The sequence below is a fragment of the Arvicola amphibius genome, chromosome 4 (assembly GCF_903992535.2).
Source record: "Arvicola amphibius chromosome 4, mArvAmp1.2, whole genome shotgun sequence".
NCBI classification, from domain to species: Eukaryota; Metazoa; Chordata; class Mammalia; order Rodentia; family Cricetidae; genus Arvicola; species Arvicola amphibius.
Genome location: NC_052050.1, coordinates 137,782,099 through 137,797,776, shown reverse-complemented (window position 1 = coordinate 137,797,776; position 15,678 = coordinate 137,782,099). Strand labels below are relative to the sequence as shown.

The 15,678-nt window shown below is 37.5% G+C and overlaps 1 protein-coding gene across 1 annotated transcript in view; it reads right to left on the bottom strand.

Annotated features, from left to right (window-relative positions):
* The window catches only part of Tnks (tankyrase), a 151,025-nt gene that overhangs the window by 56,304 nt on the left and 79,043 nt on the right, over nucleotides 1-15,678 (bottom strand). The window contains exons 4-5 of the mRNA XM_038326814.2: nucleotides 7,694-7,730; nucleotides 6,887-6,962 (exon numbers count right to left, since the gene is read on the bottom strand). Of these exons, the coding sequence (XP_038182742.1) occupies nucleotides 6,887-6,962; nucleotides 7,694-7,730 (113 nt within the window). The remainder of the gene's footprint in view (nucleotides 1-6,886; nucleotides 6,963-7,693; nucleotides 7,731-15,678) is intronic.

Here is a 15,678-nt window from a genome sequence, read left to right as displayed (position 1 = left end):
AAACCAAAACAACAACAACAACAACAACAAAAAACCCAAAAGTCATAGCCAGGTGATGGAAGCCCATGCCTTTAATGCCAGCACTCCGGAGGCAGAGGCGGGTGGATCTCTGTGAGTTCCAGGCCAGCCAGGGCTATATAGAGAAACTATCTTGAAACAAAAACCAAAAAACTAAAACAACAAAATTCACTCAAGCACGACCTGTTGACATTATTCCCTGAGAAGATTTCAGCTCTGCACTGAGAGGCTATTATGAGAATCAGTATCCTTGAAGTTTCTGAACTCTTTTTACAAAGTGTGTGGCTAGGTCAGCTGTCACTTGAAGCCTATTCCTAAGATTCTGTGAATTCTAGACAGATTCCATGAAGAAATTAAGTGGGGTGACCTGAGTCTGTAGATTCTAGATGGATTCCATCAAGAAAGATAGAGGAATAACTGGTAGTTTATAGCCTCAACGAGGATGTTCTTCCAAAATAACAGACTCGTCAATAGGAAAACATACAAATATCTGAATTCAAAGTTATAGACCTTATGAGATACTTTATAAAACAACTATTCTACATTTCAACTACCTTAAATTAAAAGTCAGTCCTTGGAGTACAAAGCCTGCAATCCCAGCTATTCAAGAGGCAGGAAGATTGCAAGTTCAAGGCCAGCCTAAGTAACTTAGACCCCCATCTCAAAATAAAAAGAGAGCTGTGGTTATATCTCTGTGGTAGAGCACTTGCCTAGTATGAAGAGGGCCCTAGATTCAAACCCCAGTAATGTCAGAAAAGTAATTTTAAAAGTATTTTTAAAGTGAAGCTATAAAAACTGTATTTTATATGTATTACAAAGATAAAGATAAAAGAAATGAGTAGGGAACCCCTGGGACAACAGAGCTCTAAATGCCAACTTAATTCAATTTGAACTCAACATCATTGTTGTAGTAATCCCAAGGAGATTCTTCAGCCAGCAACCAATTTGAGTTTCTCCTTTTAACCTCAGTCCAGAATCAGCCAAAGAAGTCCAGTATGTGAATGGAAAGCTTTTAGCATCTTCTTACAGGGTGTGTAGGAGGAAGAAAACGATGTGCTTAAGCATTCTCAAGGCACAGGTCTAGCTCGTCAGGTCTAGTGAGAAACAGTTGGCGAGCCAGGCTTGCTAGTTTGACTGAACCTTGGTATTTTGTGTTTTAAGGAGAAAAAAATCTTCACACTATCTAGCTCCTATAAATACCTTTCTACTCTTACTTCATATTTGAGTGGATATGTTGGGGTAGGTTTAACCTTTCCCCCTCTCCATGTGGTGCTAGGAACTGAACTCATGGTGTTACACAAGCTAGACAGGTGCTGACGAGACATAGCCTTGGCAATTTCCTTTGTAATTAATGTTTGCAATCTTAGGTATTCAGACCTAAACATCAAACATTTTAAGCAACAGGGGGTGTGGGAGGCTGCACAGTGAAGAGTGCTTGTTGTTCTTCCAGGACCCTAGTTCAGTTCCTAGCACGTCGGGTGGCCCAGAATCTCCTTTAATTAATTATCAATTAATTAATATCCTTTAATTTAATTAATCCCCAGCCCAGCTCCTGAGGATCCAATTTGCTCTTCTGGCCTCCACAAGTATCTGTACACAAAAGGTACACATATATATATAAGTAAGAATAAAAATAAATCTGACAAAGGCTCTAGATAATTTACAATAGACAGATTTGAAAAGATAAATTGCAATTACTGGTGACCTGTGAGGACACAGAGGGACTACTCCCTTTACACCGGTCATGTAGGAAGTCATTACTGGTGACCTGTGAGGACACAGAGGGACTACTTCCTTTGTACCAGCAGTGCAAGTCATGGTAAGTGGATGCCAGGAAATTGGGTGCTTCCTTGAGTTGATGTGAAGGTGTAAAAAACCTCCAGGATAGTGGAGATATGCTGCCACCCTCAGGTTCCTTCTGTTGTGATGTCTGTGCTATTCTGGGACCTATTCACATGGTCAATGCAGCATCATTAAAGGTAGATGCCTCCAGCTGTCCTTAATTACAGCTTTCTCATCACCCATGGCCAGCAGGACTAAACCCCGCATAAAGGCAGTTTATTTTCTCTGGTGTTTTTAGAGTAGTGTATTAGTATTAGTGTATTAGTAGTTGCAATACAAAAATTAAGTCAGAGTTACAAAAGGAAAAATACATTTAGAATTAGTCTGCTTTCAGTATTACTTCAATATTCAGTATTTCAACTGTTTATACTTGTTACAGTTTTGAGTCTTACTACCAATGCCAATCTTAGAACAGAAACACATTTTTTCCTAGTTATTGAAAACATCCTTTTAAAAGGTGGATTGGCCAGGTAGTGGTAGTGAACGCCTTTAATCCCAGGCCTGGGGGTGGGGGAGCCCAGAGGCAGGTGGATCTCTGTGAGTTTAAGGCCACCTTGGTCTACAGAGGAAGCTCTAGGACCTCTGTCTCCTGAGTGCTGGGATTAAAGGTGTGCACCACCACTGCCCAGCTTAGTATAAAGTTTTGTATACTGATACAAATTTAAGGTTATTTTGCTATACTGTATATGTTTCTACTTTTGTTTAGGTATTGTACCTATGCAGCTCATTTAAAAATGTAATATAAAGGTTTAGTCCTTTATTACTGAGGATAATAAAGAAATACAGGTTAGTAGTCAGTTATTTAACAATCTGTATATTTTCAAGGTCAAACAGATATATTTTAGATAGACAGTCTTCAAACAGAGACCTCAGAATATAGCATTTAAGATGTTTTAATAATCTAAGACTTTTCATGACAGTAAGACATGCCTGCTCCTGGCAGCACCAATTTACTTCAAAAAAGAATGCTGGGCACATGGAGTTTGTTTCTATTGTGGCAAAGTTAGCCACTGGGCAATAAACTGCCCTTACTCTGACTTATGATAATATTCTGTCCAAACTGGATAAGCAGTACACAAAAGAAGGCGAGTGCTGAACTTTATGAAGACAAGGTAGGACAGTCCTTCAAAAATTTTTTGCTTCAAAAAAGTCTGTCAGATATTCTAGGCCTGTAGGCCAAAGATGGATGCCCCAATGTTGTAGAGGAACCTTGGGTGACAGTCCAGGCAACCAGCTGTCTTTGTCATTTTAATAGTTTTAGAAGTTGTTTGCTCTGCATTTCCTGTTTAGTCAGGTAATACTTTATCCTTTTCGGGTCTCTGATGGGGATCGAAGACTAGATAATTATAAAGTTTTTCTTGTTACCAAATAAATAAAAAACTTACAAAATATGTAAAGTTTATAGGTTGAGAACATAAAATCTTAAGTTATTTATCTAAGAAGATATTTCTAGGTCTAAAAAGGTATTTTTAGGATGGTAATACAAGTTATCATAGAAAATGGTTTAGGTATAAACTTTGGACTCATCAAGATAAGATAGTTAATAATTTTTCCAAATTTGACAAATATAAATGGAATGAACATTGTAAATGTTAATTCTTACTAGATAATTGTTCTTATTTATATAATTGTACTATTAGAGTTAAAACCTTTCCCTTTATTTAGACAAAAAGGGGGAAATGTTGGATATTTGTTCACTGTGTGTAAATGTATTGCTGTGATTTGTGTAATAAAAAGATTAATGGCCAATAGCAAGGCAGAAGGTAATAGGCAGGACTTCTGGACAGAGAGAGAATTCTGGGAAGAAGGCTAAGTTGCCAGCCAGATGTGGAGGAAGCAGCATGGGTAATTACAGAGAGATGAGGTAATAAGTCACACAATAAACCATAGATTGGTATAAATGGGCTAATTTAAGTTATAGGAGCTAGTAGGACTAGCCTAAGCTAAGGCTGAGCAGCTTTCGTAATTAATAAGAAGTCTTTGTATGGTATTTGTGGTTTGGTGGTGGACAAGAAACTACTACTACAAGAACATCAGTCAAATTCTCTACAGGGTGGCTCAACACAGCATGACTAGGAAGCCCCCTTTGTCTCAACTTAAAAAAAAAGAAGTGAGGTTTGGTGGCACACAACTTCAATCCCAGCATTAGAGAGGCAGAGGCAGGCAGATCTCTGTCACAAGCTAGTCTGTAGTTTCAGGTCAACCCTAGAATAACGATGAGACAATGGGCTTACACTATAGCTTCCACAACAAAATTCTTTTTTCTTGTTCTGTTTGATTTTTCTTTTAAATTTTGTTTTGGGAGAGGTTGCAAGAGGGTGGACAAGATAAGTGGGATTGGAATGCATGATGTGAAATGCACAAAGAATCAATAAAAGTTTTTTAAAAATCACTTTGAAATCACTAACCCATTCGCTATTCTATTATTACTTTTCTGTCTTATAAAAATTCTTCATTTTTTGAGACAGGATTTCATTATGAAGCCCAGGCTGTCCTTGCTAATTTTCAATCTCCCTGCTTCAGCTTCCCCAAGTTGCTGAGAAAACAGGCATATACCATAGTGTACAACTTTAAATTTATGTGTTTTTGTCTTTTGGTAAAAATGAAAGCAAAGTACAAGATAAAGCAGAAAGAGCCTTACTGGTGTGTCACAATTTCCCCAACTCCAGGGGCTAGACAGACAAGGGGGAAATCAAAATATTAACCACTCACATCACTTAGCTAGATCGGCATCAAGTCACAGCAATGAAATACCAGACAGTGGAAACTACGTTCCTGTGCAACCCCACATACAGCATTAAGAGTACTAAATCTCACCCACTACACATCTCTAAGCAATTCTCTACCCACAGTGACTGTTTAAGGAGCATTTCTTTCTAAAACTATTTGTGAATTTACATTTCCATGGGCCTTCAAAACATACAAAACCAAAAAGTGTAGTAAAACCAAGACAGAAACCAGTTCAGCATTAGCAGTCTTTTGGAAAGCCTCTACAAACAGGATTTGGTTCTATGACCTGCTCTAATATAAAAGCCATACCGCATAGAAAAAGGAACCTTTATCTTTTTATAATGCAAACCCAAGTTCCCTCATTCTAGTAAACATATGAGAATGTCTTAGAAAATATATCAAATATCTGAGAGAGAAACTTGTACTTTATCAGCTTGGATTGGCTCATATGTTTTCTTGATATCTACTGCAAGAAAGCAAACAACACTGTCATAACTAGAGGATGACACCAGTCCCCACCAGCACAGAGAACACGCTTGTGGCTTAACACAATTGGTGCATGCTAGTTAGTAAGAACCACTCCATGCCACAAATGAGCATAAAAATCTAGACATAAACATTACCAACTTTAATGTATGCAATTCTATTTGTGATCTGCATACAGATGACAAACTTTGAATGATGCCTTATAACATATTAACATATGTTATATGCAATAAGCCCTAATAAATACCTATTTTTCTTGTTACCTGATTTAAATTGAAAAAAGAAACGCTGATAATATATAAGCATATGTACATTATTTTAGAATATTACTGTATTATTTAAGTAGAAATCCTAATTATGATAGCTCAGGTATGTTCCTAAAAATGTCTTATACATGAAAATAATATAGTTCCTCCTCATGTTGTAACTATCTGGAAATCAATGGAATATAAAGTAAGACTAACAGAAAATACAATCTCTCACTCACATCCTATAGATTTAATTTTCTAAAAGGCAAGGGAAGAGACGATTTTCTCATTCAGGGTTTGTCAGAGACTCAGACTAATACTCTAAAGCTGCTGCTAGATGCCAAGCTTGATCCTGTGCAAAATACAAAAGACACAGAACAGTAGGAGACAGACACGTAAGCATAAGCGTAAAGGAAGTCTACAGCAAACCATATGGCTAATAGAGAAAGAGCCATGGAACTGGAAAAAAGCACTGGTTCCAGTTCTAAGGAAGTGAGAGTATACCCACAGTAGAGAAGAAATGGGGCTGTCCAGTGGAAGGGCTGGGGACTGGGGACGAAACTGGGATAGGATGGTTACTTCATCTCCTGCTGTATAGTTGATAGCCCATCAATGTACCAGTACTAAAATGGTTATGGAGATCTCAAGAAGCTCAAGGAAGCCACAGTTGCACTTACTACAGAAGAGAAAGCTTCCACTCACACAGTAAGAGAAGTAACTCTACCTACTGAGATGATCCAAATAAAATATGCAGCTCAAAGTACTCAGGGGGTTAAAATCCCTACTCCAAAACCAAAAAAAAAAAAAAAAAAAAAGAGCAGTTACCCCTTAAAAATCACCTTCCCAGAGTGAGGAAGAGTACTCAGTGAGTTTGCTAGCTTAGTGCAGTAGAGAGGGTTCTGGGTTCTTTCAGTCTACCAGGTAAATCACTGCAAACTTCGCAGTCATTTCCACAGTCTGAAACACATTACATTCATTCTATATGCAGCATCAGTGCAGAACAGAGCGAGGCTGCGCATTTTATGCATTACCTTACAGCTACGACAAGTGTATCTTTATGGAGATTATTTCTCTTTTAGTCTATTTTCTTACAATATTCCACAATTGTAAAAAAAAAAAAAAGCAGAACTGATATGGAGATCTAAAAAAATCATTAGCAGTTTCTCACCTTTAATGGAAGAAGTGCTGATATCTAGCAGACAAATCTACCAAATAAATAACAAATGCATGCATCCTAACAAAGATAAACATCATTTCCATCATGGCACACAGAAAATATGGTGAATTTTATTTGCTGAAAGCACTGTGTGCAAACAGCTCACGTAACAAACAACTTTCCGTGTCTGACAGTTCAGAGGAAAGCTTCCTGAAGCTCACGCTTCCCTAGCTAGTGGCTCCAGGAGCCTCTCACAGCCCCGGTGAGAGCATCATTTCACTTCACAGTGCAAAGGAGCCAGGAGAAACAGCTTACAAATGTGTGCGTACAAACACAGACACAGGCCATTCGGAACTAAATTTCATTGTAAAGCAAGACATTACTGGAAGCATTTGAAAGAACTTACCTTTCGCCCATCACTTGCATGGCAATTCACATTCAGAGGCGTCAGTAAAGCCATTAGTTTTTCTTCATTACCACTCCTATAAAAAGGTAGTAAGTCAACTTCTGTAAAATCATTGGGCTTCTTATGAATATTTATGGATGCTTTCATTAAGAGTGGAAAACAACAAGGATTTTGTTTTATTTTTAAAATATGGATCACAATGCATGCCATACAATATTTATTTCAGTTAACATAATTCCTGTTAATTATGTGGTGGTATGGTATCTTGGGTAATGCAGCTTTCTATATTTAAAAATTTATCTACGAATCATTTTAATTACAAACAAACTTTATTGTGCAAAAATCTAAAACTCTAGAGTTTAAAAATACAAATTCTATAAAGAGGTAATAAATTAAATCATAAATGACCATTACCACTGCCACCACCAACAAAATAGCTGAGGATTTTAACATTTACTTTACGTCTCTCCTTCAAGCTTGGTCAGGAAAAAAAATCTTCAAAGCAAAAGAAAGCCATAGGCATATAAACACCCCGAGAATATCTTCTGAAACGTCTGCAGGTAGTACCCTCAAGATAGGTTCCAAATAAAATTAGCCTTACAATACTCAGCATAGTGAAGGATTCTGTCATTATGCCCACTAACAATGTAATAAAGTACACAAAGACTTAGTAGATCTTATTCACACCATCCCTTAAAACCCAAGCAAGACAAGAACAGGTTATAAATCTTTACACTCCTATACCTGCCCTCCCCCTTTTCTCCCTTAAATGCATTATACTCACTTAAAATGAATGGAATCACTTACCTAGCAGCTTCTAGGAGTTCGTCTTTTTTGTATTCACCTAGATGATTGCAAAATATCATGCTGTTAGCATTTGGCAGAAGACAGATTAAGAAATGCAGTAGGCAGCAAATAGAGAATTAAATAGAGAAGAACAGAAAAAGAGAGTCCACACCCCGCTGGGTGATGGAGCCGTGACGTTAGCCAGCTTGTGAAGGCAGCATCACCAGTGCCTTGGAGACGGGCAGCAAATTGACGCAGCTTCTTGTCCAATCCTCAGATGAAATAGCTTTCTTCAGACAACCAATGAATGCTAAATCTCGCGTCTAGGAACACATTCCCTCTGATAGCAGCAGGCCAGCTCAAGACAATGTCCCTCCCTCCCCCCTCCACCGTTTGTATTCAGGCTGTCACAGCATACTTGTAAAGCATAATACAGTCTGAGACAAAAGCAAAATAATGTGGCTCTTTAAAGGTACAAATTACTAGTCTTCAAAAACCCGTCAGTTTTATTTGTAATGGCATGGAAAGTTTTTTAGTTTTAGTTTTTGTTTTTAATTAACTACCATCACTGCGCTTTATAGCAGGAAAAAAAAAAAGAAAAAAGAAAGAAATGTAAATATCAGAACCATGAATCCTTTTTCGCCCGAAAGGGAAGGTCTGTAGACTAGAAATACGTGAACTACGTACCAAATGTTATGAGCCTCTTGGAGGCAGTGCTCCAAAACAAAAACAGAGAGCACATTCTTTAACTGGCAACAATAACCTAACCTGCATTAACCTTTATACTTGGTATACCAAATTTTACCAGTAGTAAATCTTATTAAGTAGGCATCTCAGGAAATGAGTAGGTAACCAATTACTATGACATGGGTAATTTTACTCTATTTTTCACAATAGACTTTTAAAAAATATATCAGAATGAAAATAGAAATTACAAATCTTTATAGCAGATTCCTTAGTGTACTCAAGATCCAACAAGTTTCTTTTGTGAGCTCAACTGAAGGGCAAACGTAATAATAACAACACAGTGTTTTGTTTTTTCATTAAATAACAATAGCTAGGATTATGATTCAGATATAAGGCAGATGGGAATATCATTAAAGAAATAATTATACAAATTGTCTTAACATATCTGTGAAAAAAAATTAGGTATACATTAACAAAAGACAACTTTAAATAAAAGTAAAACAATAACCTTATTTTAAAATACTTATTTGCGGTCATACCTTTATGTTTTCTTTGCATTTCGCTACAAAACTGAGTTATTTAAAAGCAAACACTACAAAGATACTAATACCAGCAGCTGTTTAAATCCTATATTCCACTATTAACAAATACTATACAGCCTTTTCTTTGTCTTGTCTCTTGGATTAGAACTAGGCTAAAATCTAGAAACTATAACCACGTTTTCAAATAGAAAAGTTATTGAGGGAATCTTATACCAATGGAAGTCAGTTCTATGTGGTAGTTCCATGTGGTAGATTGAACAATTTCAGAATAACAGAATTATTTTTTCCAATTTCTTATAAACTGTGGTTCAGACTGTTTAAAAATTAACTGCACAAAAGTAAAATTGTATCTTCTGGCCAAAAAGGCTCAAAGCTAAAGACTTCCCTTTATTAAACATTTTTTTTTAGCAATATGGAAGTTTAACATACTAGGAATATGATATTACAAAGTCAAATTTAAAACAAAAAAGCTAGATAATTACAATCTAAATAATGCAAATCAGTGAATATAGCTATAGAAGCCTTTGTACATTCAAAAGGCAGCACTGCTATCTCTGACTTCAAGAAATATTATCCTATTAAAGGAGAGAGAGAGAGAAGGAGAGGGAGAGGGAGAGGGAGAGAGAGAGAGAGGTAAGCAAATGATTGCAGTAGATTGTGGGGTAAATCTATGAAATACTATTAGGGGCTTATTGGCTAGTTTAAATAGGATTACTAACAGGCTAACTGTGGGCTAAGGAGGTCTTTTACAAGCAGCTTTTAGGTGATGACTGTGGGGGAGAAGGAAAGCCTGAGAGAGGAAGGGACATGCTGGCTCTTCCTAGACAAGCCAAGAGCATCAGGGACAATGAGACAGACTAAACCAAAGGGCCACGGAGGGACTACGCTTGAACTTGCTGAGAGGATTTAGAAATGTTTTAACAGGAAGAATGCAAAATACATTGTATTTAAGTATCTTCAAGTTTAATGACCACATAAAATATTTCCAAACTTTACTCTAGTAAACTTTTATTGGGAAGAAAGGCAGCCAGGATATGGGGATGAGGTATTAGGTGCTGACAGTAGACATTCTAGATTGTGGATATTTACACTGTGAACTGCAAGTGACTACTGAAATTTAAGCCATGGTGAAATATAATTCCGAAAAGCTAAGTAACAAAACTGCAAAGGATGCAGGCTCCTCAAAGTTCCAATCGTTCTACCTGCACAAAGTCCTAATCATGCACAGCTTGCTATTGTCACAAAATGCATATTTTTGCAATAATGTTATTCCTCTCTGAATAGGCGGATAGTAAGGCAATACTTTCAAAAGAAATATGTAAGTATGCATTCAGATGACTCTACTCTTCCTGTTAAATCCTAGCGCTTTAATCGGCTTTTCTGCAATACATTCCAGCATCCACTATCTGGTGCCCAAGGACCACAATCAGTCAACAGCCGAAGTCATTTCTCACACCCTGCCTTGCAGGAAAAAGTAGCACAATGAATTAGAGTCCTTTGTACACTGACAGCAAACCCAAGTTGCTTCCCAGCAGGCAAACCACCAGACCTGTTTCACTTTAGCTGAGACCATGGTGCTCTGTGGAGCATTTGTATTCTTTAATAACACCCAGCAAAAGCAGCAATAAATGCGCTAGAGAGCAAATGAAGACAGAGCAGCCTGGATGAGGAAAATAGAAAACTTCAAATACCACTTTTTCATTAGAATAAAGCTGGATGAAAACAAGTAGGAACAATAATTGTTTCATGTTTGAATAGTCATTATCAACTACTGACACATGTAAAAATGTATGTGCCCACACAGATACACAAATTAATGTTTTATAAATGTTATCAGAATGAAGGTTAAAAATAAAACTTCATATTTCTCTAAGGTAGTCAGAAATAACTTCTCTTTCTCTTGGTATACATGCAAATTTTTCTTTTGAAGAAATATATGGAAGTCATGATTATTGATTTACATCAATTTCAACGCTGTGAGGGGCCTTTACCTCCAGCAACTAGCAGGATCAAAGCAGAATGCATTGTAGAAATGAGCCATTTTGTTTTGTTAGAAATGGAATAACATGGGAAGTTTATGACCGGAGAATCACAGATTTTTTTAAAGTAGTAAGAAACTGAAAAGGAACTCTGACCTTCTTTCCTCTGCTTTCCCACCACACAGAGTGTGCCCAGTAGTGATAGCTCACTTTACACACAAAATGAAAAGACTGTAACTGGGCAGTCCCCCGTGCTAGCTCACGCTACCCTGCAGGCCCCAGAACAGATCTAACAAGTTGTCATCTTCCCCAGACACAGGGCTGGCCCTGCCTGTGTAGCCTAGGTTGGCCTTGAGCTCAGAGCAAGCAGTCCCTTTGCCTCAGCCTCCTGAGTGCTAGAATTACAGGCATGTACCACGATGCCCAGTGACCATCATTTTCTTAGTTAATGAACTGGCCCTAAAACAGTCAAACTGAGTGTCTAGTTCCACTACTACCCAGCAGTCTACCAGGTTCTGGAACTAGGCTAATGTGTAGACACAGAAGTACCAAATGGGAGCTTTGGAAGACAGGATTACATTAGAGGAAAGAAACTAAATCAGTAAGAACATTCTACAAACCAAAGAATTAGTAACTTTAAATAATATAATAAACCAAAATTTCCCATCAGAATGACTTTGAAGCATTGAGTTTATAAACACGGACCACTGAGCCACAGGAAGAGAAACAAAGAAAATTCTTCTGCATCTCTTCAAGTAATTGATGCATTTCACATTTCCACTGCAAGCTTTAATTCCTGAACTTATTAGAAATCTCAAGGGAAGAGCTTTGTAAAGACTTCAGTCTCCATTACCAAGTTAATGGACTTGCGTTACTAGTGCACAGCAGCACCCTGAGCTGACAATTCTGATACTCCTGGGGAGTGCAGAACAAGACCATGAATTGGTAAGTTGATAAAGAAATCTTTGCACTGAGATACCAGCAAATACAAGAAATCGATTCTTTGAGCCAAACCCACAGCCTATTTGGGTAATAAAGTATTAGTCGAAGTGATATATTTCATTATGTCTTGGTTTGAAGATTCAGAACTAGTTAAGTGGCTGCAGAAAGAATTTAGCTACAAGACCAGGAAACAATCTACTCTCAAGTCACTAAAGCTTGATCCTCAGGCAAATCAATTTTCCAACAGACTGATACTCTACTATATAGAAAACAGGGTCTTAGCAATAATTAACCTATTGTTTTCATTCTAAAATCTTTCATGAATATTTCTGAGACAACAAGGGGAAAACTTTAAAGGTCTTAAGTTTTTAATGCCTTGTTTCTATTCTTGAATCCTATCAAATCTTCCTGCCTCCTCTGATGTGGCTTCAAAGTTGGCAATACCATCAGCTAAATCTAAGGTTGCAATCAAACGAAACACTCCACAATTTTTCCAAACAGAGCAACTGAGGCTGAGAAGAGTATTTTTTCTTGTGGCGATCCTTTAAGGACTTCAACTATCTCCTAAAAGCTAACATTAACGAACATTAACTAGCTAGAGTTAACATTCACTAGCTAACATCAATCAGCATTAAATATCAATTGCACTTAATACAATCTAGGTAGGCTGACCAATATCATAATCAATGCGCTCGTATGGTTACTTACATTAAAATAGTTAAAATTGGACAAAACCAAAACCTTCTGCTGCTCAGTCATACCATTGTTATTTCAGTAGTGTGCAGGCACAGGAAGCAAGTGCCTGTCACACAAACAGTGCTGACAACTACACATATGAGAGCTGAAAACTTGTATTGCAACTCCAGGGTGCTTTGATAACGGAGAAGCCCCCTTTTAGCCTTACTCTTAAAATTCTTGCAGTCAACTCTAAGCTTTTCTTTCCCTAGGATGACTTTTGAACAAATGCTTCATCCCCATGAAATACAGGGGAACACTGAGCTGGAACCGATCCTTCAAGCATCTGAGGGGACAACTATATTATAATTGGTGATGTAAATACACACTGATGAAATGGGGGTGCTATTGTGAGATATATATTCTTTAAAGTTGGAAACCAATACTCAGGGATGTTTTCCCCTAGGAAGCTGTTAATCAGTGAACTGTCTACAAAGTACATTGTAATTTAAAAGAAAATGACCTTTTATAACACTCTGCAGAGAAAGAACTCTTGGAAACATTAAGAAGATGACAAGAAAGGAAGGAACAAATTCTCATTTTAAACAGGGCACATTATAATGCTTAATAGAACCTGGGAGCTCAGACTGCCCATTATTTCTAAAACATCAAATACCTATCCAATGGCAGCTGAGGGACTCTGTAATTAAATAAAAATATAATTATGTTTGCACTTAAAAAGACATAGTTTAGAAAAGTAAATAGCAAATTTGATCCACTTGGCAATAGTTTTGGCTATATCGATATTTTTTCCTTCCTCCCTCCCTCCTTCCCTCCTTCCCTTCTTTTCCCTCCCTCCCTGGGCTCAAAATGTCGACATAGGCTGGTCTTGAACTTGTGCTGATAATTTCCCACCCTGACTCCCAACAACGAGATTACAGATGTGCACCAGCAGGTGGGGCTATAGAACTTCTTTTGGGGGGCTGCTTTTGTTTTGGGGGACAGCGGCTCACTGTGGCTGGCCTGGAACTCCCTTTATAGAGCAGGCTAGTCGAACTCACAGAGATCTACCTGCCTCTGCTTCCCAGATGCTGGGATTAAAGGCATGAACTACCCTAGCCCCCTTTCTAGACCTACCAATTCACACTCCCTAGAAGTCTGAGATGGGTGTACATAACTAGCACATTTCACTGACAACTATGAATGCTACAGGGGATGTTCTGTAAAATGGTACAACTGTCTTTTAATATTATGGAGTGATGTACATTTTACCCAGTTACATTCATATTTTTTCGGAGGGAGGAGGGCCTTACTATGTAGGCCATAGCAAGCTTTTGTCACCTGAGTGCTGGGATTAAAGGAATGTACCACTATGTAGATACATTCATGTTTTAAAATATTTTTTAAAAATTTTACTTAGTGCATGCATGCATGTGTGTACATGTGTAATAATGTGCTGGTAGAAGTGAGAAGTGGGTGTTGGACTTTTCTGGTGCTAGAGTTACAGGCAGTTGAGTTTCCAGTGTGTGTGTTGGGAAGCTAAATCCAATCCTTTATAAGAACAGCAAATGCCCTTAACCACTCAACTTTTCTTAGGTGCTACTAAAGACAGAGATTACTTCTGTTGTCCGCCCCTCCCAATTCCTCATGCTTTTGTGAAGCCTCATTTCATAGCAACCATGGGTCTAATTTCTGTCCCCAATGTTTCTGTTTGTTTACTTGACATTTCTCCATTTTTTCCATTGTTGGAGACTGAATCCAATGACCTGAATATGTTCAAGCCCTTACCTCTAGCTCAGTCCCCCAATGTCCTTATACTTTTAATTCCCAGAATGTCATCTAACTAGAATTGCTGAACACAAACTTTTGAGTCTAGTTTTCTTTTTTTAACTCAGTGTAAATGCTTTTGAAATCTGTACCTGTTATAGACAGATTAGGGTTTTCCTTTTTTTAATTGTTAAGCAATATCATTACATAGACATACTTCAGTTTGATTATCCTTTCTCTAGCTGACAGAAATCCGGGGTTGGAGGTTTTGGCGGTTATAAATGACACTATTATAAACATCTATGGAAACCATTTTGCATGGACATAAAATTTCATTTCTCTTCGGCAAACATCTAGTAAGGCTGATTGTTGGGTTGCATTTTAGAAACATATTTAACTTTGTAAGAAGTGGTCAATTCACATCTTTTTAAAAAAAATCTAAGAAATTAAACCAACTCATCAAATTACAAATTCTACCGCCATGCATTTAATGTCTTCTCTCTACTTGAAATTCCTTTTGTTCTCACTGTCATTACACTTATGTACTTTTTCCTCCCACTACCTTTATACAATAGTCATCTAACTAATCCTCCTTCATGTCTTCAATTCCTAAGTCACAACGACTACATTCATTTCTACTTTAGTTTACCCCATTGCTCAACGAGGTCAAACTCAGTTCCTACAGCACTAGAAAAACAGTGGACTTCTATACTGGCCTGCAATTCCTCAGGATTAAACTTGTCACAAGCAGGGGTCTGACAATTCCCAAATAGGCACCTCACCAACTCTGGGCCTTAGTAGGCTGATGCATTCAAAGGGCAAAGCTCCCTGATAAGAGCAAGGACTGCAGGGAAGCAATCTTCTTTTCAAAGATAAGAATATGGTTCCTATCGGTCACAAGGCTCTGTGTTCGCACAGTCTCACAGCTCTGAGATAGCAGGCACTACACATCTTTCAGTTTCTTATATGAAGAGATCAATTTTACCTACAGGTTTAAAAACAAATTTTTTCAAATGAGCATTGTAATATAATACACCTCACATAAAAATAATACAGACATTAGGAGACAGGGCTGAGAATTTTAGTATTTCTAATTCTTTGATGGACGTACTTTTCTCTCATAAATGGATGAGTCCTGTTTATGTAAAATTAACCACTGGCATTACTAAAAATCTGGTACCACAAACACTAACTCTTGAAACACTTAAAGACTATAGCAGGATAGATGGCGGAGTTTTCAATGTAACTGCTAATTTAGTATTTTAAGTTCTCTGTTCTTGACAGAATTCCTTTTTGAACTATATTATATACTTTTATACATTCAACAGGGATTATGTGAAAAATGATGCTATATTTTTCTTGGTAGTTCAAGGCCAGTTACTAGGAACTTTCAACAGACTATCATAAGCTGTGT